We start from the raw sequence: 27,797 nt of genomic DNA, 5'->3' as shown, positions 1-27,797 counted from the left end.
AAAGAGGCTTCTGAGGAGCTGTTTGTGCAACTAGTTTTAAATAGAATTGATTGTACAAGTTTCTTCACAAGTTTCTTCTGAAGAACCGGTTTTCCCTTCTTATACCATGTAGCAGGTTTGATTCAAAATCAAATCCTGCTGCTTCTTGTGGTTTTAATTTGTTTTAGTTTTCAATCCATAGGAATCAAAGAACTAATGAGTAGAGTCTTCAGAAGTGCTTTGTTCTCCATTAGCAATGATAGATTTTATTTTTTTCCTCTGTTCTCTCCATTGACAGCTTGAAAAAGGGGGATTAATATTAGCTGGAGGCATTGGGTTTTTTTATATATATATTTATATACACACACAGACATATATAAATATAACTTAAGGTATCCATGAAGAAGTCTCATAGACCATATTAACCATCTATTAATTGAGAGCTGTCCGGATTTCGTTCAGAACACAGCAATATCCTTCAAACCCACCATCAGTCGAAGTTTTGGTCACTTTAAACACAGAACGTGTTTGATAACTCTGAATTTGGGTCTGTTTTCTGCTTTACAGAGTTTTCCTGGTTCAACTGGTGCCTGCCAGGATCGTGTCTGCTCAGCCTGCTCCTCATCCTGTGCTTCCGCGAGTCCTACGACAGACTCTATCTCGATGTTGTCGTCTCTGTGTGATAACGCTGGACTGGTGAGGGGTTGGAAGAGACTGGAAGTCCACTTTGCAGCCTGCACGTCTGCCTGGATTTGCACGGCTGAACTGCAGAAAAACAAAGAAATTACAAAACTTAATCGTGGCTTTAGTAGAGAGGGTGAGGGACAGGCTGTTCTTACATTCAAGACCACATTTATTTGGGATAAACGTGGAACTTGACTGATGGTGACGATGCTGAAATGCACAAAGATAATATATCTGATGTACAGGTCCCGGTGTCAGAGCTGGGGCTCTCTATTTAAAAGGCTGTTGATGTAGCAGTGAGGTGTACAGTTGCGTGTGCGTGCGTGTGCGTGCGTGTGTGCCGACTCAAGGTTGTACACACCAGGGTACCAGTAATCTCTGGAGTCTTCTATCAGAATAGAAATAGTGAATAATCTTAACTAAAGTTAAAAAAAGATAAAAGAAAAAAAAATCTTTTTTTTTAAGATCTCTCAAATCGTTAGTAATTTATATAATGAATGTCCATTAAACAGTTAAGCTAAAACGATTTGGTGCTTGTACACTACATTTACATTCTAATAAAGTGATTTCTGATATAAGACACTGGTACCAGGGTTTTTAGCCATACTAAATATCCCGTACAATCCCTGCAGTGTTGTTAGAGGTGTTTGTTGTCACCCTGGAGCACATGTAAATGATAGCTTTAGCTGCCACTGAAACCCGACTTGCACCTGCAGTCGCCGCTGAAATGCCACCATGGTTCTGTATCTCCTGAACACGGAGCACCTGTGGTGTCTCAGAAGTTTGCTGAAGAGTCACTCTTGGTAAGTGTTGCTGTTCTAAAGGCCACCACTGTGTCACCTTTTCATCTCCCGTCTCCAGAACTGCCTTTTTTACTGTGAAGACCTATTCGTGCCACCGAATACTGTGGGAGTGGATGTCCGAGTCACACTAGTTCTCTTCTGATGCTCCAAGGTGTGCGTGGTTTTTAGGATTAGTTTATGATTGAGGGTGCATAAACAATATTGTGTGTTAACCCAAGTCTTTAAAATCACTGTTTCCTAAAAAAATATCTTTCTAGTTGATGAGGTGTCCTGATGGCGAAACGACAATGAGTTTGACAATGAGAAATAACTCATGAGTTTTGGCATAATATGGGAAATATAATGCCAGCTCTTTTTATCAGTACTTAACTGTGGTCTTTCTGGCCCTTACTTGAACATAAATATTAAAGACACTTTGAATAGTTTTTTAACTCAATTTCAAACCTGCTAATAATTTCTTAATTATATTCTTAGATTTCAGTTCAGCAACATCTACAGTATTTCCGTGTGTGTTCTGCACTTTGTGTTCGGGGTGTGTGTTTGTGTCTGTGTGCGTGCATATTTATGTGTACACTAATAAAACTTATATATATATCATTTATATATAAGTTATGTAAGGGTATGTGTTTACATAGGTTTATTTTCAGCGATCTAATCATGTCTCTGGATGGTTATGTGGTATGCCACTGTTGGTAACTAAACCAGTCACTGCCACGAATGGAAGCGCGTACGTACGCCGTCTGCGACGTGAATCTTTTTCAGGGCGTGAATGATTTCCTACCGCAGCAATTTCATCGCAGGGGGTGTGTGCGCATGTTGGAGGAGGCTGGTGTGCAGGGTTCTGCATCCGTAGCAGTCTGAACCAAACGCCCTTTCCTCCTGTGCGGGGCTCTGCTGCCAACGGGGTGACACCCACACTGTAAACTCACTCGAATAAACCCTGAACTGAGCACTGCCTTTCAGACACGGATCCATTCATTCTCTCTGCTCTCCTGTTACAGAGAGAATATGCCACTAATACCTTCAGCTCAGGAGTGTATCTGAGCAGTAAAATAAAACAAGCAGTTCCCTGCTTTTCTCTTTTCAGAGCAATGGAGGTATTTACTGTAGCAACAGAATATTGTCTTAGCTCATTGCCTATACTAGCTACTAAATGATCTTCTCTGTCTTGAAGCAGGCTCTTTGTAGAAATGGAGCTAACCTACACTGGGGTAACTAAATCAATCTAACCAGCACATTCAGAACCGCTGGCATCATCCTCTTACCATTTTTCAGATGAATGGTATTAACTGTCCAACTTCTTTTTACTATGTTTTAGTGCCTGGAACAGTTTCAGTATCCAGTAGCTGCCTGCTACCTATTGTCTTCTGAAACCAAGGATCACTTGCCAAGAGTCTGATTGGAGTTGCATTGTCATGACAGAACTGCGAGCTCGGATGGCTCTTCAGAGCTCTGCTTCTGCAATTTACTGTAGCTATATTAAGATTAAAATTGGACAGCTCAAGCACTGTCCTGAGTGACAGAGATTTCTAATCCTTTCAGTGTCCTGACTATTTTAAGATGGGAAAGCACTTCAGGCAGTATTCGGACTATAACCTATTCTGCCTCTGTTCCAGAAAGCACTGAACGATTCCAAATATTTGTCAGTGCTGTCAGATGCAGACTCTCCATACAGTCAGGGGAGAAGAGTGAACATCTTGTTTTAAACCCCGTTGACTGTTTTTCTGAGTTGGTGTGAATTGCTCACTGCTCTCCTGAACTCGGATGCTTCAGTAGAAGTTTCTGTGTCTGTCTTGGGCACCGTAGTGTGTGGTCTTAATGACAGCCCTCGATGCCTCTGCACCAAAATAGAGACGTTACCCAGAGCCGAGCACTGCAGTGGGGCTCTGCTGGAGACCTGCGCTGGGGCTGCAGGCACTGTTCTGCAGTCAGGGCTCAACCAGAGTTCCCAGCAAGTCGGATGGAAATTTGCCTGAGTGAAAACCAAAGGATGGCCCCCAAATTGCTTAAAGTTGTGCAGGACACTGCTGCCTGCCACACACACAGGGTTCAGGCTTTAGGATTTTATTAGATTAGCAAGTCTGCCTCAGGACAGAGGTGAGGGTTGCAAATGTGCTTGCTGAGGTCTCTGAAAAATATTCTATCCTCATCTGTGCCCAGCAGCAGCATCCTTCGTTGGAGGAGCAGTCCATTTCATGCCAGTAACCCAACTGAACCTCTGGGAATACTTTTTGGATATGGGTTATCACTAGGTCCACCTTTGGATTTACTGAGGGTCCGAGCTGTCAGGATAACCACAATTTATTGGAAGTTAGAGTCTGAGACCACAGGGAGAGCCCTAAGCAATGCTGATACAATTAGCAGTAGCGCAGAACAGGCTCAAACCAGTTATTAATTAGTGAAAGTTCTAAGTCTCTGTAACTTGAGTCAGTAACAACAGGGGTTTTTATCTAAATGAGGCATTACCTTGCACTGCCAGAGAGTAGCCGACGTTGGCTGCTGCTTGGCCTGTGACTTGCCAGCAGAGGAAGGTGCCCTGGGCAGTCGCAGTATTTGCTTCTCTTCATGGCCTGTAAGTTCATGGCCCTGAAGAACATTTTCTTTTTCCTAGCAATGCAGAGCCCCCTAAAATACAAATAATTGTGCTATGTTTTATATTGAAAACAGTAGGAAAGATGCTCTGTAGTGGCTGCTCTCTTTTTAATAGTTCTTCATTTTCAGTATGGGCTGCTCCTTGGGTTTCTGCTTGGCATGGTAACAACTCTCAGTTCAGCTTCCAGTGCTGCTGTCTTTTCTTCTTGCGAGCTGCGGAGCTGTGCTAGCTTTCCTGCTGCTAATGAGGAAGCTCAGGGTTAGTAAACGTAGGCTCCACTTACCACACTGTTTGCTGTCTGTCGTCACTGCTGTTACCCATTAATTTCCTTCTGATTCCTTCACCTTCCCACATGGCTGCCCACTCCCCTGATCCGACGTCCACACAACAGGTTTGGAGAAGAGCTTCCCTGTTCCCAAGCAGTTTGAGAGGGTTGGGTTGGCCGACCATCTATTTAGTATGCACAAAAATAGTGATTTTTAGAAAATCAGGCAAACTGGAAGAAAGTGCAGACCCAACAGATTTTGCTCATATATGAGCAGATAGTCTGTTATGAGCAGACTATAATTTGCCTGAAATGTATAATTTTAGCCCCCACACCTAGAGAGGCCGAGCTGATAGGGACCAGCCGTGTTACGTATTCAGGTTCACACAGCATCACAGAGTTACTCCCAACCATCTGACAGAGCTGAAATGAATGGGAGTGGGATGTCTTTAATCTCGGAGTGGGTTGGAAAACCCCAGGCTGCGTCAGTGTTTGCATCGGTGACCCGGGGGAGCACCAGGCTGATGGATTGAGTAAGGGGAGGGGGGGGTCTCCAGGGGGCATTTCAACACTGAAATATTGCACTGAGTTTATCAAATCCATATAAAATCTGAGGTTTTGTGATGACAGGGATGTTAATGCCTGGCTTGTTTTACGTTAAACTTCGCAAGTGACTGCGTAGCCTTACACTGCAATATAAACAAGCTGAATTAATATGCATATATTGTCTGTTACAAGAAAAGGGAAGTGCTATTTAGTTGAGAGGATTGACTGAAATATGAATGGGAATTATACAGTTCGCACAGTGGATATAGCTGTCCTGTGACACTATGACAGCAGGGTTTTAGTTTTTCATCTTCTTTCTCCTGTTGGGTCATTTGCAAATATTAATAATTATCTGTGACAAAGGCGTTTTTATGTTTGTAATAATTTGGCAAGACTACTGCATACATTAGTATTTGGTATTTGATGTTGGTGCCACTGTTCTCGTTGTTGTTAAAGTGCCGGGCTTGGGGAGCGGGAGCGGGGCGTGCGTGAGGAGGCCGCAGCGCTCGTGGATGCAGTCGCGCAAGGCTGACCCTGCCAAAACGGAAAAGGACTTCATCATCATCTTCCGCGGGTCCAGGACGCGGGTCCCAGCGTTGGGCTGGGGGGGAGGAAGGGGGAAAAAGCCTCGTTGCGGTTGCTGCCTCCCTTCCCTCGGGGAGACAGCCTCCAGGCTTAGTGCTTTGTGCGTGAGATGGCAAGTATCAGCACAGGCTTCGTTCATTTCCCTGCAGCCACTACTGCTGCGAGGCGGGTTGCAGGCGGCACGGGAATACCCGCCCTGCTTCCCCCAGCAGCGCCTTTCACGTGGCCGAGGAGGACTGCCACAGAGCAGGCGGCAGCCCCAGTACAGTCAGAATATTGTGTCAATCAGCCTATAATTTTTGCAGTTTCTGTTTCAAGACAGATGAAACTAATAAATAGAGGAAGCAATTTAACTCTGTCCAAAGTTTTGACAAGCAAAAGCAAATATTTGCACAGATGTGCTGGCTCCTGCCTTTTAGTTGGGATCGCAATGTGTTTGGAGCAATTGGTGCCTGCCCGGAGAGTGGACCCGCTCCCGCAGCCCCGGTGCTGCTCCTGCCACTGCTCAGCCCCCAGCAGTGCTGCGGGAAGCTTCGTGCCGCGCCGGGGGACAGCGATGGGTGCAGAGGGGGGAAGGGAAGTGCTGCAGCCAGGACGCCCAGAAGGTGTGACGCTGGTGGGCGCCTGCGTTATTTGCGCTGGAGGGATGTCTTCTGCACTGTGGTTTTATCAAAGTCTCATTTTACTTCCTCAAGGATGAGGTTCTGACCTTTGTTTTATGTTTGTGATGTGACTTGTGCCACAGAGCAGCTACAGCTGTGGCACAAGGCGTAGAGGCACTGGTTTTCCTGGGTGCAGCAGAGAAGGCAGGTGGGACTTGGTCTCTGCAACACCAGCTTTTCCTTCCACAGTTTCTCTCCCCACCAGCTTCCCCCATGTGATTTCTCCACTTGTTAGATCTGGACAGACTCATTGCTCTGACTTCATGTTACTACATGAAGAAAATACCACGAGCAAATCCTTTTTTTCTGTATGGGGAGCTTTTCCCTTCAGGCTCAGGCCTTCTTCAACCTTAGTCCCTCTGTCTGTAAAAGCTGAAAAAGCCCCAAACCCCGTGTTTTCCTTGGCAGAGGGTATGTGCAGGTTTGTGTGACGTTGGGCTAGGTAACAAGAGCCTGGGCGCTGCCCTTGCTCTGTTACAGTGCTGCTCGGGGGCTTGGGGAAGGGGTGCTTGTGAAGGGGGTGCCTTGCTCTCCCCACCTGTAAAAGGGGAAGGGGACACCCTGTGCACCTCCCCAGGCAGGGACACGCTGTGGTCAGGGCTGGGAAGTGCTTTGGGATCCTGTGAGGGACAGGGGCTGGAGCAGGGCCTGGGAAATGCCTTGTTTAATGGGCTGTGTGTCCTTAGCTTTGAGCCTTCTGTAGGGAGCGCAGACCCTGATTTTCTGTGCCTGGCCAGAGTCTGCCCGGGGCGGTTGGTGGGGGGTGCCGTGCCCCCGGGCTGTGTCCAGCGCGCTCTGGACGTCCTGGATTTGCAATCAAAGCCATGATGCGAAAACGGAGTTGGCTCCCTCGCCCTGGCCCCTGCCTGCGCCTCTCCTGCGTGCCCCGATCTTTCTGCTCCCGCACATCACCTGTGCGGAGCAAGCCCGGCAGAGCCGCAGGGTGTCCCACAGGCGGGCGGCCGCGGGCTGCTGCTCCCCCCCCAGTACAATGATGTATTTTCCAGATATATTTGTTTTCTCTGCCTGTGAGATTTACTATACTAACGTCTCTTTTTCCCCTACAAAGTTTACCGTCTTCCACTGTGCATTTTAGAAACAAGTACTTGATAAGGTGGAAAAAAACAGCTTTTGATTATGCGATGCACCTAACAGTTGGGGTTTTTTGAACTGCATGAACATACAGAGAAAGAAGAGGGTTTTACATGTTGGAGACCATCTTTGTAAACTATCCTCAACCTGTAAGACTGTTCAATTTTACTGGAGTTTGTATGCATTTTACTTTTGTAATTTTTTAAATGATTTGATAGAATTTTAGGGCAAATTCTAATTTTTGTATGCGATATTCTGATGTGATGTATTTTTATTTTTAAGAAAATAATGTTGAAACCACTATATAATTGTAAAAATAACACATCCACCGTGTCTTTTCTTTTTAAAACTGGAATATGACCATGAAGTGCGTGTTACTTTACGTACTGGTTGTTGCACATTAAAGAGGTTACTCAGATGTGCTGCCATCACTGTTCATTAAGTAAAAAAAAAATAAATACAGGTGAGTAGTTTATTTCTGCTATAATATCACTGAAAAACACTTCAGATACTGCTACAAAAAGGGAGTTGCTTAGTCTAAATGAACGTGGCCTCACCCAAAACCCAACCCCGCCAACAGAAAAGTTTCCATGGCTTTCAGTGGGGTTTTAGGGCAGGGGTCTGGCACCGCTGTTGGACTGAGGGTCCCTGTGGACCAAGGGGTGTGGGGGGCGCTGGGACAGAGGGGCCCCAGCAAGCGGGGACCGAGGGAGGGGAAGGCGCTGGCGGCAGTGGCAGCCCCTGCTGCCCCACAGCACCATCCTGACTGATTTCACATCCCACCTCATCTGGGCTCACGGCCCGGGGTGCTGCAAGCCAGCTGATTTTGCTGGCTCCTATCGTTAAGATCTCTGTTCGTCCTTTTGGAAAGGAGACCCTTCGTAATAACCTTCCTTGTGTCTATTCTGCATTTAATAGATACGGCCCCAACCCAGGATCCCTTGATCCATGTTTATTTTCTAGGACCAGCTCTTCATTAACGCCCTGACTACTTACCAGGGTAAGTTTAAAATAGCCTCGCATCCTATTAGTGCTGGGAAGAAATCTGTCAACTCTCATATTGTGGAATATCTGGGCCCCACTATTCTTAGCAACAGTCTCTTTCCAGGCTATATATGGGAGCTTAAGGCTCCTCTAACGATGCAGTTCCTGGTTGTATACATCTTCAGTGTTACGGAAATCTCCGTCCTTGGGATGAGAGCTGATCCATCCCCCATCTCAGATCTCTGGTCCGTCTCAGATCCCTGCCATCGTTTGGTGTGTTGGTGAACCCTCTGCGCTCATCCTTTCTCAAAGATTTTTTTTTTAACCAGGTTGCTATTTTATCTTTCCTGTTGTTGAACTCTGCTGGCATATAAATAACATTTATTCTCTCTTCCCCCGTCAGCACATCCTTGCCGGGTGCTTGTTGGTGGCTTCCTCTCCAGCCACGTTGGAGCTGCACGTGGGCAGACAGGACCTGTGGGAGCTGCTGGGCAGGGGGCCAGGCTGGGTGCAGGCACTCGCTGTTGTGCCCAGATGTGGGGGAGCCACTCACAGATACCTTGTGTCTAATGGCTGTGGGACCAGCAGAAGCTGTGGAAAAAGTCAGGGCCACTTGCAGGTACCAGGTATGGGTGTTTTGGCTTCTCTGGGCTGCAGCCCAGCACCAGGGGATGCTGACGTTGGGGAAGAGCAGCAGCAGCACCCAAACACAGGTGGGCCTGCCTTCACTCTCCTGCTGGGGATCGCGAGGGCCAAGTGGCTGCGGTGCTTTACTTGCTCCAGGAGCATGGTTTGGGCTGCAGCCAGAGAGTTTTGTTGGGAACCAAGGCATTAGCCTTTACCTGACACATGCCTCTGACGTTACTCTGCAACCACCACCATATGAACTCAAACTTGCAACCAGGGGATATTTTTTTTTTTTTTTGCTACAACCTGGGCTTGAGCAGGCAGAGGGGAAGCCCCGGCGCATGCACCGTGCCAGGACTCCTCACGCAGGCTGCCAGGAGCAGCATGCTCTCCTCTCCCAGCACAGCCAGTCACCCAGTGAAGTCATCCTTGAATAAGGGCTGCAAAAACCACCTTAACTCTTCGGGAGCCAAATCAGCATGGGAGCGTGGCCCCATGTCGTGGGGAGCCCTGGCTCATCCTGGGCTCTCAGCACGAGGCTTTGCAGCAGGTCCTGCAGCCACAGTGGGGTTTCTTTTTGGGAGCTTTCTGCTTTGCTCCATATCTGGGCCTGTCTCAGGGCTGGAGGGGCTCTGCCAGTGGCACCAGGATGGGCTGGACCCGTTCCCTGGGGGCTGCAAGGGCTGTGCAGTGGGCGAGCCTGTCCATCCCCCTGCTTGGCCACAGACCTACAGACATGGTAAATAATCAGCTCAGGCACTAAAAGGCAGTGGGCAGGGGATACACACCTCTCCATAGGCTGCACACAGGGAAACGCTGCCTCGATGGGACCTGGTGAGCCGGGCTCAGGTGAGCACAGGCAGAGGAAGCGCCAGCAGCTGACCCCACTCCCCACTGTGTCCTGAACCTCGAACTCTCCCCAGGGCTCTCCTAAACCTGCCTTTGATTGCAGAGTCAAGGGTTGGAGGTAGCTTCGAAGTTGAGTTTAGGTGCTGAAATCACATCTCTGGTGGGCAAAGGAACGGGGGACTCTGAAGGGTTTGTGGTGAGCGGATGAGCAGCAGAAGTGTGAACTAGAACAGCATAACCTCATGCAGAAATGACTTCAACTGCCACTGAAGTGCAGAAAAGACCTTTTTGAAAGAGATTTTTTTCAGAATAGGTCTTAGTTTATGCTAAAGCATGGCAGCTCATCCTACCTTCTATACTCATGTGGTACTTAGGGATTATTTTATCTTGGCTGGGGGGGGACTGTGGGTCTCTGGGCTGGTGCACAGAAGTGATGCTCAGAGCACAAGTCCGTACTTATTAGTTCAGACCGTCCTTGGCTGCAACAGCACCTGGTGTGGCAGGGACTGCCAGGAACCGCGCTGCTTCCCAGTACGGGCTGCCTCCACCAGGCAGCGAGGTTTGTCTCTTCCAGCGCCAGACGAGTGATGGATCAGCAGAAGACACTAGTAATTGCCAGGAGGCTTTCAGGCAGAAAGCAAGGCTCTCACTCGTGGACAGGCTGATGTACGTCAGCATGTAAATTGGGTACAACATAAAAAGAATTTCAGCCGAGCTCCTGTGAAGAAACCTATGAACAAAAACATGTTGTTGCTAAGAAATGTGAAAACAAAAAACAATAATGTGGCTCCTGCCAGGGTAATAAAAGCGTATCAGCGTTATGCCTGCTCTCTCGCACAGATCGCTTGCTCGTGACAGTAAATTAAGTACTGCAAAAATGGGTACGGTTTTCTCTGTGACCACTGATGCTTCACATCATGGAAATATCAAATGTTTCTGAAGGCTGTTCATTACCCTGCGCTTGAGAGGGGAGCAATCCATTGCTGGCTCCATTATTTCCACGACAGCAAGGAAATGACTGTGGGAGGTTTAAAAATGAAAGAATACAGCAAGGTTAGATGGATCGAACCTCAACAGCCTGTTGCCATTCACCGTAGTCAGTTCTAACCCCAGGTCTGGGAGACACCACAGTGTCTCCAGAGCGATGGAAAAGCAGGGCTACTTTCTGCTTCCAGCTAATTGCTGGTTCATAAACGGTGAAGTTTGACCTTGAAAAATCTCAAAAAACTTATTTTGAAGCGTGGCAGTGGTACAGCACAGCTCCTCAGCCAGGAGATGCCTGTGCCCCACAGCCAGAAGGAGCTTTAGGCGCGTGCTGCATACCAGACCTGCTTCAGCTGGTGCAAGGGTCCAGTGAGTTGAATCTTCCATGTTCAGTAGAGACACGCGCCATGGAGGCGAGGGGTGAACATGCCAGTGTCTAAGTACAGCATGCTAGCGTTTCCTTGTCGTCTTTATAGTCTGAAAACTCTAACGACCAAACTAATCTTAAATGCATTTAAGTTGATGCGATGCGATGGTCAATGTAGGGTCAGTCACAGCAACAAAAACAAGGGTGATAAAGCTCTGGGTCACATATGCACCTGCTCCATGAGCACTCCAGGGTGAAGCAGGAAAAGGCGCTGAGAGATCCAGCTGCTGAGAGCCGGATTCACATTTTTATCTCAGCAAAGAAAATGACCTTAGTCTGACTCAGTCCTTTCTCCAGAGGAAAACTCTTTGGTTTGGGGAAATCGTAAGCAGCCTGAAGGGTTGAAGTCTGACCAAAGATGGGCTGTGTGGCGGGGGGTGTCCTGGGGAATGGGCTGATGTTTTACCCTCATAGCCTGATTCCCTCCATATGTGACAATGTAAGGGATTTATTGTCTGTCCTTACCATGCATGTCTGGGGCGGGGGGGTGGTGTGTGTGAGGGAAGAGTGTGGTAGGGTTTTGTTGGGTTGGTTTGGGTTTTGGTTTTTTTTTTTTCCTTTTGGAAACAGGCTTGGGCAGGGCTGACTTCTGCCTTCCTCTTGGTTGATTTGAAAGTCAGCTTTTTAAACAGAAAGTGCAATGACAATGCCACGAGTGGCTTTTTATGAATAAACAAACCAAACCATGTCAAAATGCATTTAAGCTGTTAACAAAACTGCATTTTTAATGACTCCCCAAAGCTTTTGGTAATTGAGCTGTGTTTTTGAGAGTGTGCAGTCTCTTGGCTGTACACGCAAGGCGGAAAAAACACACAAGACACCTCGGGAAGCGATGCTTTTGCAGCATATTGACTCTTGTGCATGTTGAGGTGGAGCTTGCTCTGTGCTGAGCTCTGCCCCGGGGTGGCTGCCCTGAGCTGATTTAGATTGACTCAGGGACCACCCCAGAGCCTGGGGACTGTCCCTGTGCCCAGCCACAGCGGCACGGCCACGCGGGCTCCTACAGCTGAACAAAATGCCTGCATGGGCAGAGGGAAATGCAGGAGTCAGAGATAGGGCTTGTGATCGTGTCACGATGGAGGGACTGGGGGCACGGGTGGGGCTGGGGGCGCTGGCGGGGGGTCTGGGCACAGCAGTAGTAGAGCCACTTGGGGCTGTTTTTCATCGCCGCAGCCTGACTGCTTTCTGAGGTGCGTCTGCATGGTGCTCTGCCCCACCACCACTCTAGGCAGCATATGAGGATCATGTATGAGAGAGCTGAAAGCTTTCCTAATAATCAGGCTGCAGGATATTTCTTATTTCTGCGCTATCTGCAGGACGTGGTGCCTGTTCAGAGGAGGAAATTAACTTGGTCTGACATGACTTGCTCTTGATAATGCCCTGGTGCCAATATGTAGCTGCTTGGCCGCTCTGCAGTGGTTACAGCTCGCTCAGCTCCTGCAGGAGTCCCTGCTCCGGCATTTCCACAAGCACTGACATTAACTGGGCTGGGCTGCAACTCCCTGCCCCTCGTCGCCTCTGTAATGCCGCGCCTTGGCTGTGCCGTCGCTCAGGCAAGTCCCCCACCGGCCATGGACGTTTCCAGCCCTTGAGGGAGAAGAAAACGAAAGGGCTTCATAAGGAGGGACAGGGCTAGGACAGGGCTGTCACTGCAACATCTGGCTCAAGGCATCCCTAAAGCATTTATTGCAGAGAGCTGGGAGGAAACATATAGAAAGGAATCACAGGGAACCTTCTTTTTTCTTTTCCTCCATTTCTTATAGGCAACCTCCTGAGCGCTGCCGGAGGCAGGTTGGAGGGGGGCTGCGGTGCTCTGGTCCCCGCAGAGAGCTCCGCACCCTGGCCTGGTGCCCGGCCTTTCCCCCGCTGCTGCGGGTGCTCCCCAGCAAACCCTGTGGGCAGCGGGCGCTGCTCAGCAGCCCAGCACCAGCAGAGCAGCCCCGAGGCTTTGGTTTAATAATAAGCCCATGGGGAACCTGCCAGGTAACACAGTTCTTTGCTGTTTGCTACACGCGGTTAAGAACTAAAGAGAAAAAAGGGTACAGTTGGGACGCGCAGTGACGGTGAGAGAACAAAATGCACCGGGGCTACGAGTGAAACTGTTGCGTTAATGAATCAAATTAGCAACTAGAAAAAAGTTCTTGTGGTAGATAGATCTTAAGGAAATTGGAAATAGGCTCTGACATAATACTTTTGCTCTAATTGTGCGCAGGGGTGTCTTGATGCAAAAAAAAAAAAAAAATCAGAAGCGGCCTCTTGATGTTATCACGCAAACTAACTGGGAAAAAAAATTCATCTTATTCACAGCAAGTTTGTTTTTACTGATCTTGTGCCTCTCAATTACTTTTTAATGGTCTGCATTGAAAAGAAATTCCTGTATGCACACTTGAGAATATGAAAACACCCAAATGATAGCTTATGATTTAGTAGGATTAAAGTATTATGTATGCAGGTGTAGCACGTTTCAGGATATTAGTAATCCAATCTATTTTTTATGACATTATGGTGTAATTTTCTGTATGAAACTTCAATATAAGTCTTGAGCTGTATCGGAACATAAACTAAAATGTTCCTGACTGTCACTTTTCATGGTCTTTACTTTGATTAATAAATGCAACAAGAGCTATAATGTTCTTCAACACGAGGCTATGATCATCCTTCAATCAAAACGCGTCCCTCAGCTTTTTCTAACTTTTCACATCAGTATGTAAGGCTTGAGAAGGAGCAGCGATGTGATTTCATTGCAACTGAGCACGTACACCTGGGAAGCTCTGCAGAAGAGGAGCGCATTTTTGCTCGCTGCAGCCGGCCAATCTCCTTGGCACAGCGAGTGAGCACTTGTGTCCTTGGAGACCTGGTGCCACACGCCGAGAGCCGGGGAGCAGAGGTGAGAGGTGCCCTGCAAAACTGGACGTGGATTTGGCACCCCGACTTTCAGACAGATTTGATTTTACCTCATTGGGCGCCTTACTCAGAAATCCCGTTTTAAAAATGCACCCAAAGTTTGGCGTGGAGCTGCACTCCAACATTCAGGCTGGCGTGGGAGGGGAGTTGAACTGCAGCGACAGGCTTTGGCGTTATACTCAGTAACACAACTTTGTAACCACATAGCCTGCAACGCATGACAAGTATAATCCAAACCGGGGCCTCAGGGTGCAGCCGGAGTGCAGAGGGGGAGGAAGGGTGTATGCTGCAATTCCGCATCCCGCCAGAGCGGCTGAGTGAATTTTGTCTTGCCCTTGGCCCCCAGCGTCGGGAGGAAGCGCCTCCGCATTCCCTCTGGCCCGTCCTGCCAGCGCCGCTCAGGAGCCCCAGCCCCACTGCGCGTCAGCTGCAGAGGCGAAATAACTCACAGGCTTGCCAGGTTGGTCTGTTTTTATTTCTGAATTATTCTTTACATTGTACAATATATAAAAATACAGAGTACCCAAAAAAAATTCACAGTGTCTAAAGGCAGTGATTACAGTCTAGGTCACCTTTATACTAAAGTACCATCGAGTTTGATTGCATAGGAAGGGTGATGTGCCTTCACAACAGAGTCCAGTAATACTCTCCAGGTTTTGCTGTTTTGGGGCAAGCAGTCTGCGTTCGCATAGTAATTTCCCACGTATACGAGATCCAGTATTGCATCTGCCACTCTCCCACCTCAATTACAAGCGAAAGCTTATCATTTCCATCTCATATACCGGTCATCCTCCCTAATCCTTCCTCTGTGGGAACGCTCCTAATTAACTGCATCGCTTTTAAGTATGCACAAGTTTGGATGTTATCTAAGGAGGGGTGTGTGGATGGAAACCACACTGTCGTGCAGCTGGCTGGCTTTTACATTGTTTGACATTTTGGTACTAAAAACATTTTTGCTTCCGTTATTAATGGCCCATCCACGCTGACCTCTGCTTGACTCCGTGGCACGTGAATTAACGGCACCCCGCTCACGGAGGTTTCAGATCTGGAGTGCAGTGTTAATACTTTTCACGACCAGCTTTGTTTAAAACCAAATCATGGCTAGGACTTGCAGCGAGCCAAGCGCTGCTCTTACAGCACTGAACCCTCTCGAATGGCAGGGGTGAATTTGCAGCTGAGGCTGGAGGCAGAACAGGAAAACATCCAGTTTGGGCCCAAAATTGTGTTGAATGCTATTGAGCACTAATATTTGTTACTAACTGAAGAGCAGGTTGCTGGTTTTGCTCCTCCAGCCAGGACTAATGCAGACACTAAACTTTCCCAAAGGATCAATTTCCAGGCAGAATGGCTGAGACTGGTTAAGCTCCACATGGACCCAGCTCCAGAGGAGTTTCTGTCCAGTTTTGAAGGCTCTGGCAATCAGGCAGCATAAAAATTTGTGGATTTTCTCACCTCCCCCAAATCTGCTCTTGAAGCCACCTGAAGTTTTCTCCTAATAAACGTAAGGGGAAAATTCACCTGTACAAGTCTGGGCCTTGGTCACCAGGGCTTTAAAGTGATCTGTCGAAAAACACTAAATCCTTCCAACCCAATCTACTGGGTATTTCCCTGTTGTGCCAGACAGCGCCAAGGGATGCTGTGCCCTGCCGCGCATGCGGGCTGGCTTGCGGGACCGACGGGGCGAGGAATAGACGCAGAGCTTTGACTGCTGGCACTGGAAGCTCCAGAGACACCCGGGGCACCAGCTGCCTGACTTCCACGGCCTGGTGGCTTTTTTGGACCCCTCTCAAACTAAAGCTCATGGGTTTGCAGGGTTTCTCCTCCCTACATTTTGTACTAAAACCTCCTAGTGTGGCTATAAGGCAAGGCTTATAATGCCGATCAGTAACTCAGAAAGCAGTTGCTAATTTCTTTAACATGGAAGATGACATTTTTCATGTTCTAACAGATGATGTCTTTTCCTCTAATGGTACAATATTTGTTACTCCTACTTGCTATTTTAATTTTCTTTGCACAATTACTCCCTACTTATAATTACAAAAACAATAGTGTGATACACATGAGAGATTTGGGAGGCCTATTTAGAAAATATAAGCATTATCAAGAATCTTTTCCTTAATCATTCTTAACCAGAATGATTTAGGGGGGAATCAGCATTTCTAACTAGAAAAATCAATTTTCTTTCAATTAAAAAATTGTATTTAATTTACCTCAGAAGTGTTTTGTTTTGTTTTGTTTTTTTAAACCTAATGGAAAGGATACTAGATTTTTACTGTGTTTTTTTTTTCCTTCACTTCGTCCTTGTGGAATTTGAATACCAGCACTGCCTTTCTTATTCTAAGTTTCCTCTGCAGGCATTTTGCTAAATATATATATTGTGTGTGTATATATTATAAATATATACTGTATCTATCCACTGATAGATGTATACACTATTACAAAAAAAGAGTAAGTTGTTACACAAACTTTACATTTACATTTTTTTATATATATATTTATATATATAAAACTCTTCCCCGACTACATTTGGTACAAAGAATAAATCAATCTCAGTGGACAGCAATTTCCTTTCCAGGTGGGCTTAACATCAGATTAACACTGGAGGCGTCACATTGTCTGCATCAGACGTGGACGCCATTCCTACTCTCTGTTGATTTCAAACCAGCCATCTCATCTTCTGAACGTAAGGCATTAGGAACAGTGGTGGTAAGACACTACATATTCTTCTCCTATAGTGTCTGTGCAGTTCATATATTTAAGAGCAAACCTGGCTCACATGCTGAACATTCAAGTGCAACTTTAGAGCAACAGCACCACTTATGCTGTGGGTTCAGCATCAAGTGGTTTGTCTGTTAGTGAGCTGCACAAGTTATTCCTGGTGGGTGACAGCTGATCAAGTCAAGCCCGACAGCAACTGCACGATGCAGCCTGGATAACACCGCAATGCACGCGCCTTCTGGAGGGAGAGAGGCAGCCAATTCCATGGAAAAAGAAAGAATGGCCTAATGAAAGATGTTTCCGCTACATACCTGGCTGTAAGATTTCCATAATATTTTACATACTGTTTACCTGAATCCTGCCCAAAGGGTCTGCAGAGGACCAATGTCTCTAGACCAACACAGGAACTGCCCAGGGTCCCCCCCTTCTCTACCTTAGATGTGAAAGAAAAAAAACCATATATTTAGCAAGATGAGTCTTTTGAAAGCAACGCTCCCAAACTAAATGCATTTCCAATGTACTGTAAGATGGCTGTAGGAATATGACATTTTAGCAAGTTTAACATCCAGCTGCAGGAGCAATTCAAGCTGTTACAGATATTACAGACCTGATGACCAAGCTGCCAAATTACCTGGATTGCAAGAATATTGCTGTACGTGGTGTCATTAACCTGCCACACATTAGAGAGCTCATAAAAAATTGCAACCCTCACACTGCATTACCATCATCCTTAAAAAACTGCACTCCCATGCAAACATTAATTGAGTAATAAGTGTTCTGATTGCTTTCTTTCACTCTCTCTTGCTCTCTCCTGGATTCTGCTTTCTGCTCGAATGGAGTCTATAGACCCTTGCTGCGATTGCTAGTTATATGAAAAAGGGCTGAATCCATTTGGATGGCTGGTAAGAAGGGCTGTCTTGATGAAACTATAACCACATGCACCACCGTCAAAGCATCTGCCCTCCAATAGCCTACAAAATATCTGCCTCCTGAGTGCAATGGCAGTAATGACCGCTCTTGGTGAGCTGAACATTTAAATAATTTCAGCTGCTATGTGGCACTTTTGGGGAAAAAAAAAGTGTTATTCTGTGAAGCTGAAAATGGAAAAGTTTGGGGGGGTGTAGAAGAAAAAGAAAGGAAAAATACAAAATTTAAATGATTGCAAGGTTTGACTTGCTCTTACCCTCCCAAACTCCAGCTGCAGCCCTTCCACGTGCACAGTAATTGCATAATGTGTTGATACAGGGAATCTTCTGAAGGGGAATCTTGGAGATGGCTTTAATTTTACAATGGCCAGACTGATCTCAGGAGCCAACGTTTTCTTCTGAATCATATAAATTAAAGTTGGGAAATCCCATCCTGATAGTCTAACGTAATAGTTTTCAAGCCCTGGGCTACCTACTTCTTAGAACTAATTTAAGTGAGAATTTTAAGTGTTGCTGAGGGGGATGTGGAAATTCAGTGAGACAGAGTGAACTCATTACAGCGTGAGGCGCAAAGGCATTGCTCCTCAAACGGGTTCTGGGGGCCTGGGAAGAGCCCCCCTGCAGGCGTTGGTACCTGCTACCAGTGCTCTCCTGCTTCCCTAGCGATCCTGCTTCACTCCTGCCACTCTCACCCTGGCCGTGCTGCCAGGTGAAGTTAGGGCTACCAAGACGCTGCGCCTACCTGGAGGGTTGCAGAAGGTTGCTTCAGAAAGAGCTTTGAGGTCTGCACCAGCTCCTGACCCCAATGCTTCAAATGCGAGTACATCTATTCAAGGGTACCTCCCTCTCTCCCTCCGTTCTCTCTGTTTCACCCAATGAGACCAGAGCAGAAGCTGGATGAGCTGCTAAATTAGAAAAACAGCTGCTGGAAATGATGGGCACCACTGAGTCTAAGGTGTCCTTGTGGCAGTGTTCATGACCCCACTTTATTACAAAAATCCCTGCAGCCTTCAATCACTGATAACTGAAGTTGAATAAAGTAATTTAAAAATGGGAGGCTACTTTATTCTTGCCTTCTGGTCAAACCACCATCACACAGGCTTACAGAGCCATGTTGGCTTTTCCTTGCAGGAAAAGCAATATACTTGTCACAAGCAACACAGTCTTTCTTCATTTCCTACCAGCTGCCTATGTGAAAGAGCTGAGCACACAGCCCAAGCTGGGCTTCCAAACAAGCAACTGCAAAGGAATAGCACCGAGAACCGATTGGTGTTGGCTTACAGCAAAATCTGAAATAAAGCAAAGACAAACGGGACCGCTGGGAACACGGCCAAGCCAATGGCCAAGCATGGGCATGGCAATTGCTCGAGTAAGATGCAGACGACAAAGCCAAGCTCGGGACCACGTGGAGCTCATGCGTGTTTCGGGATGTACTTTTATCTCATGCTCAGCATTGCGACATTCTAAAATCCTTAGCATCAGGAGTTCATTATAAATATTTAGAAACACTGAATGATAACAGCGGTGAACTTGTTCACGTTGCTAACACATTGGATGTAATTGTACATTAAGCACGAGCAATAAGTTTCCTTTTTGCCAAACAATTATGTCAGACAAACATCTGGTTGCAGACAACATGGCTTCTGCATCAAACTAATACAGTTCTTATAGACACAGTTACACACATACACAAAATTACATTTCAAGGCTCAATATACTGTTTAATAATGCTACCGCCTCAATTTACCTCAATAGCTGCAGCAGCATTTGTTTGTTGGGTTGGTTTTGTTCAGAAAAATTAAGGAAATATTGGCAAACAACGCACATTACTCAGCTGTGTTACTATTTCATAGAGTACTGACTGGAAGACGCTATAAGAATGTGCAGCAGACTTTCTGGGTCATGTCAGACTATGGAAACATTCCTTAGAAAAATATCCTCCCCCTGCAAAGTCAGAATTATTCACTCTTTGAAAGTAAATGAACTAAAAACCAACAATCAAACAAGAGGAAAAATTAGCCCAAAGCATGGTGATTTCCCACCAGAACAGCATGGCCTCTAAGGTTGCCTTTCCTGGCAGACGCAATCAGGATCAAAGCTAGAACAGAAAGAGTTAACACTGTCTCAGAAAAAAAGAAAAAGGAAGAAAGAAAAAAAGCCCATGGCTCTTGTGCGGCAATCATCACATCTTTTTTCCAGTGATATAAACATCTTTGTTTGTTAGGCACTCCAAGTTCATGTCTCCGATGTTATTCCAACATTTGCTTTTCTCAGTGTCTCACTGCCTGTATAATTTTCTTTTAATTAAGACTGGAAACATGCTGGAAAGCTTCTTTGGGTAATGCACTTTGTTTGTGTGTTGTTTCTCATCAGCCGAACTGCGTATTACCAAAGAAGGCTGCGGAGAGTATTTCCTGTAATATGAAAAGATTCTGTCGAAGATACAGGGAACACTGCCCTAGAAAGTTACTATTTTTTTACTTCAGAAACATAAAAAAATTAAAAATAAAAAAAAAGGAAAAGAAAAATAAAACGTTCTTCAAGTTGTTGGCACGATGGAGTCCCACTCGGCCTGTCTCATGAGCTGCATGTCATCCAGTGCACCATTGCTACCCTGTCTCAGCAATAACACTCCTCACCAGACAGACACCCCTGCCCCAGGAGGCCACCTCTTGTCTTGCTTAGAGTGCACCCGCGTGTCACGTGCTGCTGCGTGGTGGTCACTGAGCCCAGCACACAGCCACCTCCTTGACAACGTTGGCTTTGGACAGCAACGCTGGTCTTCCAGCCATAAACAGTTGCAGTAGTAAGAGCCATCTCCAGCCAATTATCCACAAAAGCTCTGCAGAATGGTCCATATGCATTTTTGTCCTTGTAAGGAGATGTGCTGTTTATGAGAAATACAATTAACCAAAGGAAGAAAAAAAGACTCTACTGTACAATATTTACATCTAGAGGCTGGGCCAGTATTTGGTCCATAAAATCAATTTAAAAAAATTCATATAGGGATTGATCCAGTCCTGTAGGATCTGTCCATCATCAGCTGTTGGTAAAGGTCCTTCCAGGGGAGGCCTCGGGCCTGTAGTCATATTTATTCAGTGTACTGGGATAATAGGTTGTCGTGTACACATTGGTTTGCTGCAACGGGTAGAAGTTGGTCCTGTCATCTGGTATCAAATTGTTCTTGTTAAGTGTCTGTAAAAGAGAAGAAGAGATGACAGGCATGGCAATGGTGCCACATAATTACTCTTTTCTACCTGCAGACACCTCCCTTTCACCTGCCTTCTCCATCACAGTCTCTGTTGCAGCCACAACCGCCTTCCCTCCAGCTGGGAGAGTAAGACGGTACATCGTACTCGCTATGGGGCTAGTCTGCGGGGGACCACAGCTCCTGCCAGGTCTCCTTCAGTGGACCTGTGCCTAGCTACTGCTAGGGCTAGAACCCAGAGCCTTCTCCAGGCACTCAGAGTCTCCTGGTAGATGGTGTGTTGTCTGAACATCATTGTCACACAAAACCATGCTGGGCCTACACAAAAGTTGGTGACTGATGGCAGTGCTCAAGCTAATCTCTTCCAAAATGCTCATGTTATAGCCTGCAGCTCCCTCTCAAACCAGTTGCCAAATGGCAGCTTTTTTCTCTTTGGAAGAGCAGGTGTGCATTTACCTGATCTCCATCTCCATTGGTAGATATCCAGGTTTGGACCCCCCGATATTAAGTGTGTCACTTCTGTAAGCTACAGTATAAGTAACAAATCATGGTCACTTTTGGAAAAACTAAAATGACTTAAAAAAAAATTTAACAACCACGTAACAATTGTTGGCAACAACAACATAAAAAATGAGAACCACAAACGCCCCTTTTACCATAAAAATTTAGAGATGGGGCTTTTCTCCCTCCCCTCTTCCCCCCCTTCTTTGCTTTTTGCATGAATTACTATTATTCTTCCCACCAGCAAGCAGGCGCCCCCCTCCCCCCAGGTTACAGCCCATTGCTATGCCAGCCATCACCTGTGCAAAAGGATGAAATGCCGTCTTGGAGGGACAATGCAATAATTCTATGGAACTTTCTCCATCTTTATAGTCATCTGATCTCTATGAATTTGCCTGAGGAACATTTATGACGGTTTTTTTTTTTCAATCTCTGGCTTAAAGTTTTTATATGTATCTCTGGCCTATGTTGCTCCCACGTGCAAATCTAATAGTTGTCATGCAGGGAACTCACTCCTTTGATTTGGGAGTCAACACTAGGCAAGTTTGCTATAGCACCCTCATGATCACGGTACAGCACATTCAAAGAGGGCATGAGCATCTCTCCTGCCTGTCTGGCACAGAGAGATGGAGAGGTCTAATGAGGCGGCTAGTCCTGGGACCTAATGGCTGTTCTGCCACAACCCGATGATCCTGGGGGAACTACTTTACCTCAGTTGCCCCTTGAGACAAACAGCTCATACCTGACCCAGCTCAGGGCAAGATGGAAATTAATTAACTAATGCTCAAGCTCATGAAATAGCCAGCTCCGGTAGCCTTACTCCACCCATCTAACTTCAGCCACCTAAAGTTCAGGCATTGGGGCTCGGTCAGCAAGCCAGGGACAAGCCTCCTTTCTGCATGTAGGCAGGTAAGGATGAAAATTGCCTTTTGGGGGAGCCCCTGTCCCTCACCAGCCACAGCAGCAGCAGGGCAACCTACTGAGAGTGGGTGCCTGACTTTTAGGAAGCTACAGTTAGGTGAGTGGGCGCTTGCTCTGTGCACATGCCCACGGCACAGCCAGGGCTTAGCCACATCCCAGCTGAGACTGCTGAAATGACCAGAGCTATCCCAGGACTCAAAGGCAAGACCACAGGCAGTACTTTTATCTCCCAATTTCTTTGTAATTGAGTAATTTTACTGCATGAGGAGGGGGAGAGGAGGAGGAAGAAAAGAAAATGCTTTCTTCAAATCCAATAGCAAGCTGACAGCTACAGCTACCCTGGGAGCTGCAACTCCCAGTTTCACATAAGACATTAGGAGGAAAGGCTTTCCTATGGCAAAAGTACACTGGCAAAGAAATTTCCCAATTGCTGAACTACTGAATGACTTTTCTGGAAATAGGCACCATCTGAAACATCTCATACATGAAACCCAGAGGAGAGACAGCCTCATCCTGGTCTGACTATGTTCTTTCCCTGCCTGGACTCTCTAAAATGAGCTCACAGCACGTCATTTCTAGGAACCAAGGGGATAATTTGTATAGGCATGCTCAAAGTGACAAATATTTCCAAAGAACGAGAGTTTTTGCCCTTCAATATGGAAGGAAGAAAAGAAATATCATGCTTTGCTCCCAGTCACCCAAAGAAATAAAATAGTGTAAGCAACAGTCTGCTGCTTTGTGCTGGAGGCTGGGAAACAAGGAAGCCAGGCTCAGTCCTCTGCTGCTTGCTATGCTTCCTTGGGAAATCCAATTAACCTGCTCGCTGCTTCAGTGTCTTCTGACCCAGCTTGATAAAAATGATTGCGATCCCTTGTAGAAATTCACTTTGCTAAGTACTACCACTGAGTATTTGGGGGAACTGCTCTCTGGCGAGCACCACAGGTGTCCATACCAACTGTACACAATGGCTGCCATCTCCTATCAGTGTCTCTATCCCAGAATACTGACTGCAGGCAGTGTAACCCCACAGCCACAGCCCACCACAGCAGGAGGAAGAGGCTGATTCCCACTGCCTCACTCCCTCGGCTCTCTTGAAGGCGGTCCAGCATCCTGGCCTCATCTGAGTCACTTTTCAGGATGGTTAAGATTCATGACATGCCCGGATTACCAACTCTGAAATTTGGTGATGTCAAAATCCTGACCTGGGATGGCTCAGGACCGTCTTGATATGAGAAAAAAGACCTTAGGACTCCACTTCTTTGGCTTTCAGTTGGAAAACCTGCATGAGTTTCAACATGTCCAATGGTGTCTAAAACTAGCCCCTTACAGCAGGCTTAACATTTAATTAAGACAATCTGCATTTTTTTTCCTCTCTCTTGTCTTACCTTCATATAACATTTAATTAGGAAAAAAACCCCACAACTGCTCCTTTGCTCTTTTATTTTCTTTGGAGGGCTTATATCTTAGGAAAATACCTTATGAAAATGGTTTAGCAGAATTTATAATGCAATTAGCTGCAAAGAATTTGTCTCCAGAAATGCTGCGATGGCAGTACAGTCCTAAATCAGCACGATCAATGTGCACTGTCTTAACATTTCCCCCCACAAACTTATTGTCTGTCTTATTTTAATAAATAGATTATTAGGTTCCTTGTCACTAGAAATTGGTTGATATTTTGAAGAAGGGAAATTAGGCAGCAGTGAATTTTAGAGATGTATACATACATACTCATGCATGCACTGCAGGAGAAGAGGTGCACAGTTGCATCTCTCTGGGTAGGCTCCTGTGCTGGTTTTATGCAGAGCTTTAACCCTTACTCTTGTCCTGCAATTCTTCGCTGTGACTGTACAGAGATGTCCAATGACTTTCCCTTTGGAAGCTATTCCCCCAACGCTATATGGGTTATGCCGTCAAGGTCAGAGCCTCCTGACAACTTGAACTCACTGGAGTTATTGTGAGGATGAAAACAGCCTGCTGCGCCCATAGATGTTCCCACCAATATTTATCAGTCCCAATGGGAAAAGCAAAGAGTTGTCACCATAGCACAACTACAGGCGATCACAAAAACTAACACAGAACAGACCCTTGCTCACAGCCCAACTCCCAGGAGTGCCTCTTCACCTCAGCCACCTCTGAGTCAAGTCCCCAGTATTAGAGTGGCCAAGAAGTGGCTGCCATATGCATACATTTAATTTTGTTCAGCTTTCTCCATTGATATTTTTAGCCTAAGTCATCATTCAGATTTTCCATTTGTTACTTTTTCTCCAGCAATGCCTTGCCACTACTCCCCCAAATTCTGCCTCTGCTCCAAATCATTAAGTCATAATCCACTGACCTACTTGCTTATGTTCTCCCAGATGTATCAAAACATCTTCGTGCATAACAGTATGGGACTTTCAGTACTACTCCCATCCTACAGCTGCATGTACAAGCTGTATAAACATTTCTTACACACATAAGCAGATCAAATGCTTCAATTTTCAATAGTCACAAAAATTTCAAAATTTGATTTATAAAGGGGATAAACATCTCCTCACCCCCGACTAAAAGGAATTCCATGAGTTTTTGAGAAGCTAAAGTGAAAACGATGCTTCTAAAAGCATCTGATACACATACAATTAATACCAAAATAAGGGCCATAAAGTAGTTCCTACAGCGTGACATGCAATGGCAAGATTTTCTTAATCTTCTCACGCAGAAAGCACTCAGCTTTCTGCAGCTCAGCATTCTCTTCAAGCTCCAGATCTTCTTTTCTATTTTGGGGGTGATGTGGGGGAAGAGTCAGCAAGCTTCCCAAGAGTTTTGTAGGTTAATCTTCACCAGCTACGCAGCACTACAGTCCCTGTGAAGCCAGTGAGCAAGGACAGTTTTCCCCAGCCTCACAGTTTCTCCACTATTTCTCTGTTGACAGGTGTAATTTCAGCCCTTCCACCTCCCACCCATGACACTTTCCTTTTTAAAAAGGTAAAAAGAAGAAAGAAGAAGTTGGGTAACCTTCCTGAGCAGCTTCAAACCACTCCATCTAGCATTTATGGTTAAGTTATCACCACTTTAACCTCTGCAGAGGCTGTGCCACACAGCGTGCACCTTTGCAATGGGCATGTCTCATCAGAGATGTGTCGTCTGAGCCAGGACTGACTGCATAGTTGAAAGTTTCAATCTTGCAAGTTTGTTTGTAATGTTGAACGTCCCAGTGCACTACAAAGAAAAGCTTCCCCTTTCCTTTGTCACGAAGTCAGCGCAGGCACTAAGGAACCAAGGGTAACGACTCCAACCACGGCTAACCCTGGTCATCCACTGTGGACACAGGCAAAGGTCTAAAATTAGGGTCCTGGTAGCAGACAGCAACTTTGTAGTCAAACCATTCTTCTTAGCAACATCCAGACGAAGTCCATGTGCATCCTATATCCTGCCTCTGCAGAAGTCACAGACAAATTCCCACTGAACTCAGTTGCACAATTAGACCTAAAAGAATTAAAGTAGCACTTCCAATTTTCCTGGGAACAGCATCCAACAGACTTCCTGTAGCAACAGTGGGCTGGCCATTACGCCCCTTCATCCCCCAGGAAAATGGCAGGAATTGTGCAATGATGTAAGGAAGCCAAGATCCAACATTTAGCTGCTTTTGTGCTCCTTTTCAGTTATTTGTTTCTTGCAGTGAAATCAGATTGAGGAAAATGCCTTTTCGATGCAGATCAGCTGTTTTATGGAGCTAGCCATGCATTTTTGTTAAAGGATGTTACTTTCTGTGTTCTAGTAACACTAGCCAAATGACTTTGGGTTGTGGAAATATATTAATATTATGAAACATTTCCCACAGCTTGTACATCTCTGGAAGTACCAAGGCGGAGATCTCAGAATTATAATTAACCAGTAAATTTGGAAGTAATTAGCACAATAATTACATTTCAACAAAATAAACCGTACAACTAAAATAACTTCTTTTGGTAATAATTGACACCAGGAAAATAAATGTCGTCTGGCCCACCCACATGCTCCCTTTCTTCTGATCCACCGGATGCCACAACACTGCTGTGCCTCTCGAGCTATGCATTACCAATGACCCTGGAAAGATGGAAAGTTGCCAGAAAGACCTCATGAGACCTGTGTATTTACTGCAAGCTAAGAAGTCTTTAATGATTCTTCTTTCCTAGCTTAAAAATTTGCTCAGTGTCTTACACTAAACAAAGTATCTCACCTGATGCTTTTATAAAATCTCTTGAGCTCTGCCTACACTGAAGTCAAAGGCAGCAGTGGCCAGGGTTTATGTATTGAGTTCTTTCTGATGAATTCAGTAAGGCTGTTTGCAGGATTTACAGCAAAGTGTCGATGTACAGATGAGGAACCTATTGTCTTTACAAGAAGGTTTTTTCCTCTCAAAAAGAGATTAAAAAAAAAATCCCACTGGGACACTAAACTCACTAAACTTATGATTGCATGTTCTTTTTGGATGGAAGCTTACCATATTTTCAGACTGGAAATTCTTTGTTCACTGTTATTGGTAAATAAATTAAACAACCCCCAAATGACAGCAGCATCTGTAGATGTGCTTGGGTTGACAATGGAAGTAACATTCAATTATAAGGAAACTAATAGCTACAGTTTTCTATAGCTGTTTGAAAATAGCTATTTTAACATACTTAGGAGGGAGTGAGGTTATACCACTGCCATTTTAAATTTATAAAAACCTTCAGGGTTGGCAACATAAAGGACCATTGTCAGAAAGATGTTTTGGCACATCTCTGACTTTAAGCAGATGAGTAAGATGACAAAACAAACTCTACGTAATAGTAAGGCAAACTGAAGTGAGTCCCTGCTTAGAGCTAAATCCAGGTTTAAGTCTTTTTCTGAACTGGAAACTGAAGTCTGAGGAGTTGGCGGAAATCTTCCCACTGGCAAGTGCAGGTGTCTAGCCTAAAGCTTGCTATTTATCCTTGGCTTGCCAGTAATTTGGTGGTGGCAAAATCCATGACGTGGCGTCCAGACACAAAAGAGGAATTCAGGGCTGCCCGAAGCTGCTTCCCAATATAGCTGGTGCACAGGATATAGCAGACATGATCTCAGCTGTGTGGGAAGGTGTAAACTGTCTCCTTGCTGCACTGCTATGCTTCAGTGTAAGCCCCTCCTGGGTCCCTCACACACGCTATAGTGTTACTACAGGGGCTCATGAGTTGAGCTATAGCACCTGCCCTCATGCATACTCTAGTACTCAGGCTAACTCACCAGAGGTATAATCACTGCCTTCTAAAACTAAGTTTAGTAATCTGCATTGGGTGCAGATGATCATCTAGAGCAACTGGACTAGACTGGGCTTCCACTGATGGCAACTAGTAAGGCTGCAGTGACTGGCTGTAGGTCTGTCTGGGGAAGGCAGTTCTCACTGCCTCTTTGCGGTTACACTGGAACAAGCAGCCCGGAGTTTTCAGATGGCCCCAGAGCTGCTTATTCTGGTGATTACCAACGCAAGTCATGCAGCCCGGTGCCAGCCCACAGCACTACATTTAGACTGAGAATTGCAAAGGTAAAACTGCAGTGGTGC

General features: G+C 45.9%; 2 protein-coding genes across 8 annotated transcripts in view; one reads left to right on the top strand and one right to left on the bottom strand.

The window, feature by feature from the left end:
- SLC49A4 (solute carrier family 49 member 4) overlaps positions 1–7,627 on the top strand; it is a 73,040-nt gene extending 65,413 nt beyond the window's left edge. Inside the window, exon 9 of the mRNA XM_064451224.1 lies at positions 547–7,627. Within this exon, the coding sequence (XP_064307294.1) occupies positions 547–662 (116 nt within the window). The 3' untranslated portion in view covers positions 663–7,627. The remainder of the gene's footprint in view (positions 1–546) is intronic.
- A 6,810-nt stretch (positions 7,628–14,437) lies between these two features.
- Positions 14,438–27,797, bottom strand: part of SEMA5B (semaphorin 5B) — a 280,379-nt gene continuing 267,019 nt past the window's right edge. For 6 of the 7 annotated variants that reach the window (XM_064451217.1, XM_064451220.1, XM_064451221.1 and 3 more), the window contains one exon: positions 14,438–20,823. In XM_064451217.1, coding sequence (XP_064307287.1) covers positions 20,668–20,823 — 156 coding nt within the window. In that variant the 3' untranslated portion in view covers positions 14,438–20,667. Of the gene's footprint in view, positions 20,824–21,292; positions 21,363–27,797 lie in introns of all 7 variants that reach the window. The other variant, XM_064451222.1, reaches the window with a different exon arrangement.

This window comes from Phalacrocorax carbo, chromosome 5, assembly GCF_963921805.1.
Source record: "Phalacrocorax carbo chromosome 5, bPhaCar2.1, whole genome shotgun sequence".
Lineage (NCBI taxonomy): Eukaryota > Metazoa > Chordata > Aves > Suliformes > Phalacrocoracidae > Phalacrocorax > Phalacrocorax carbo.
This window is presented reverse-complemented; position numbering and strand designations above follow the sequence as displayed.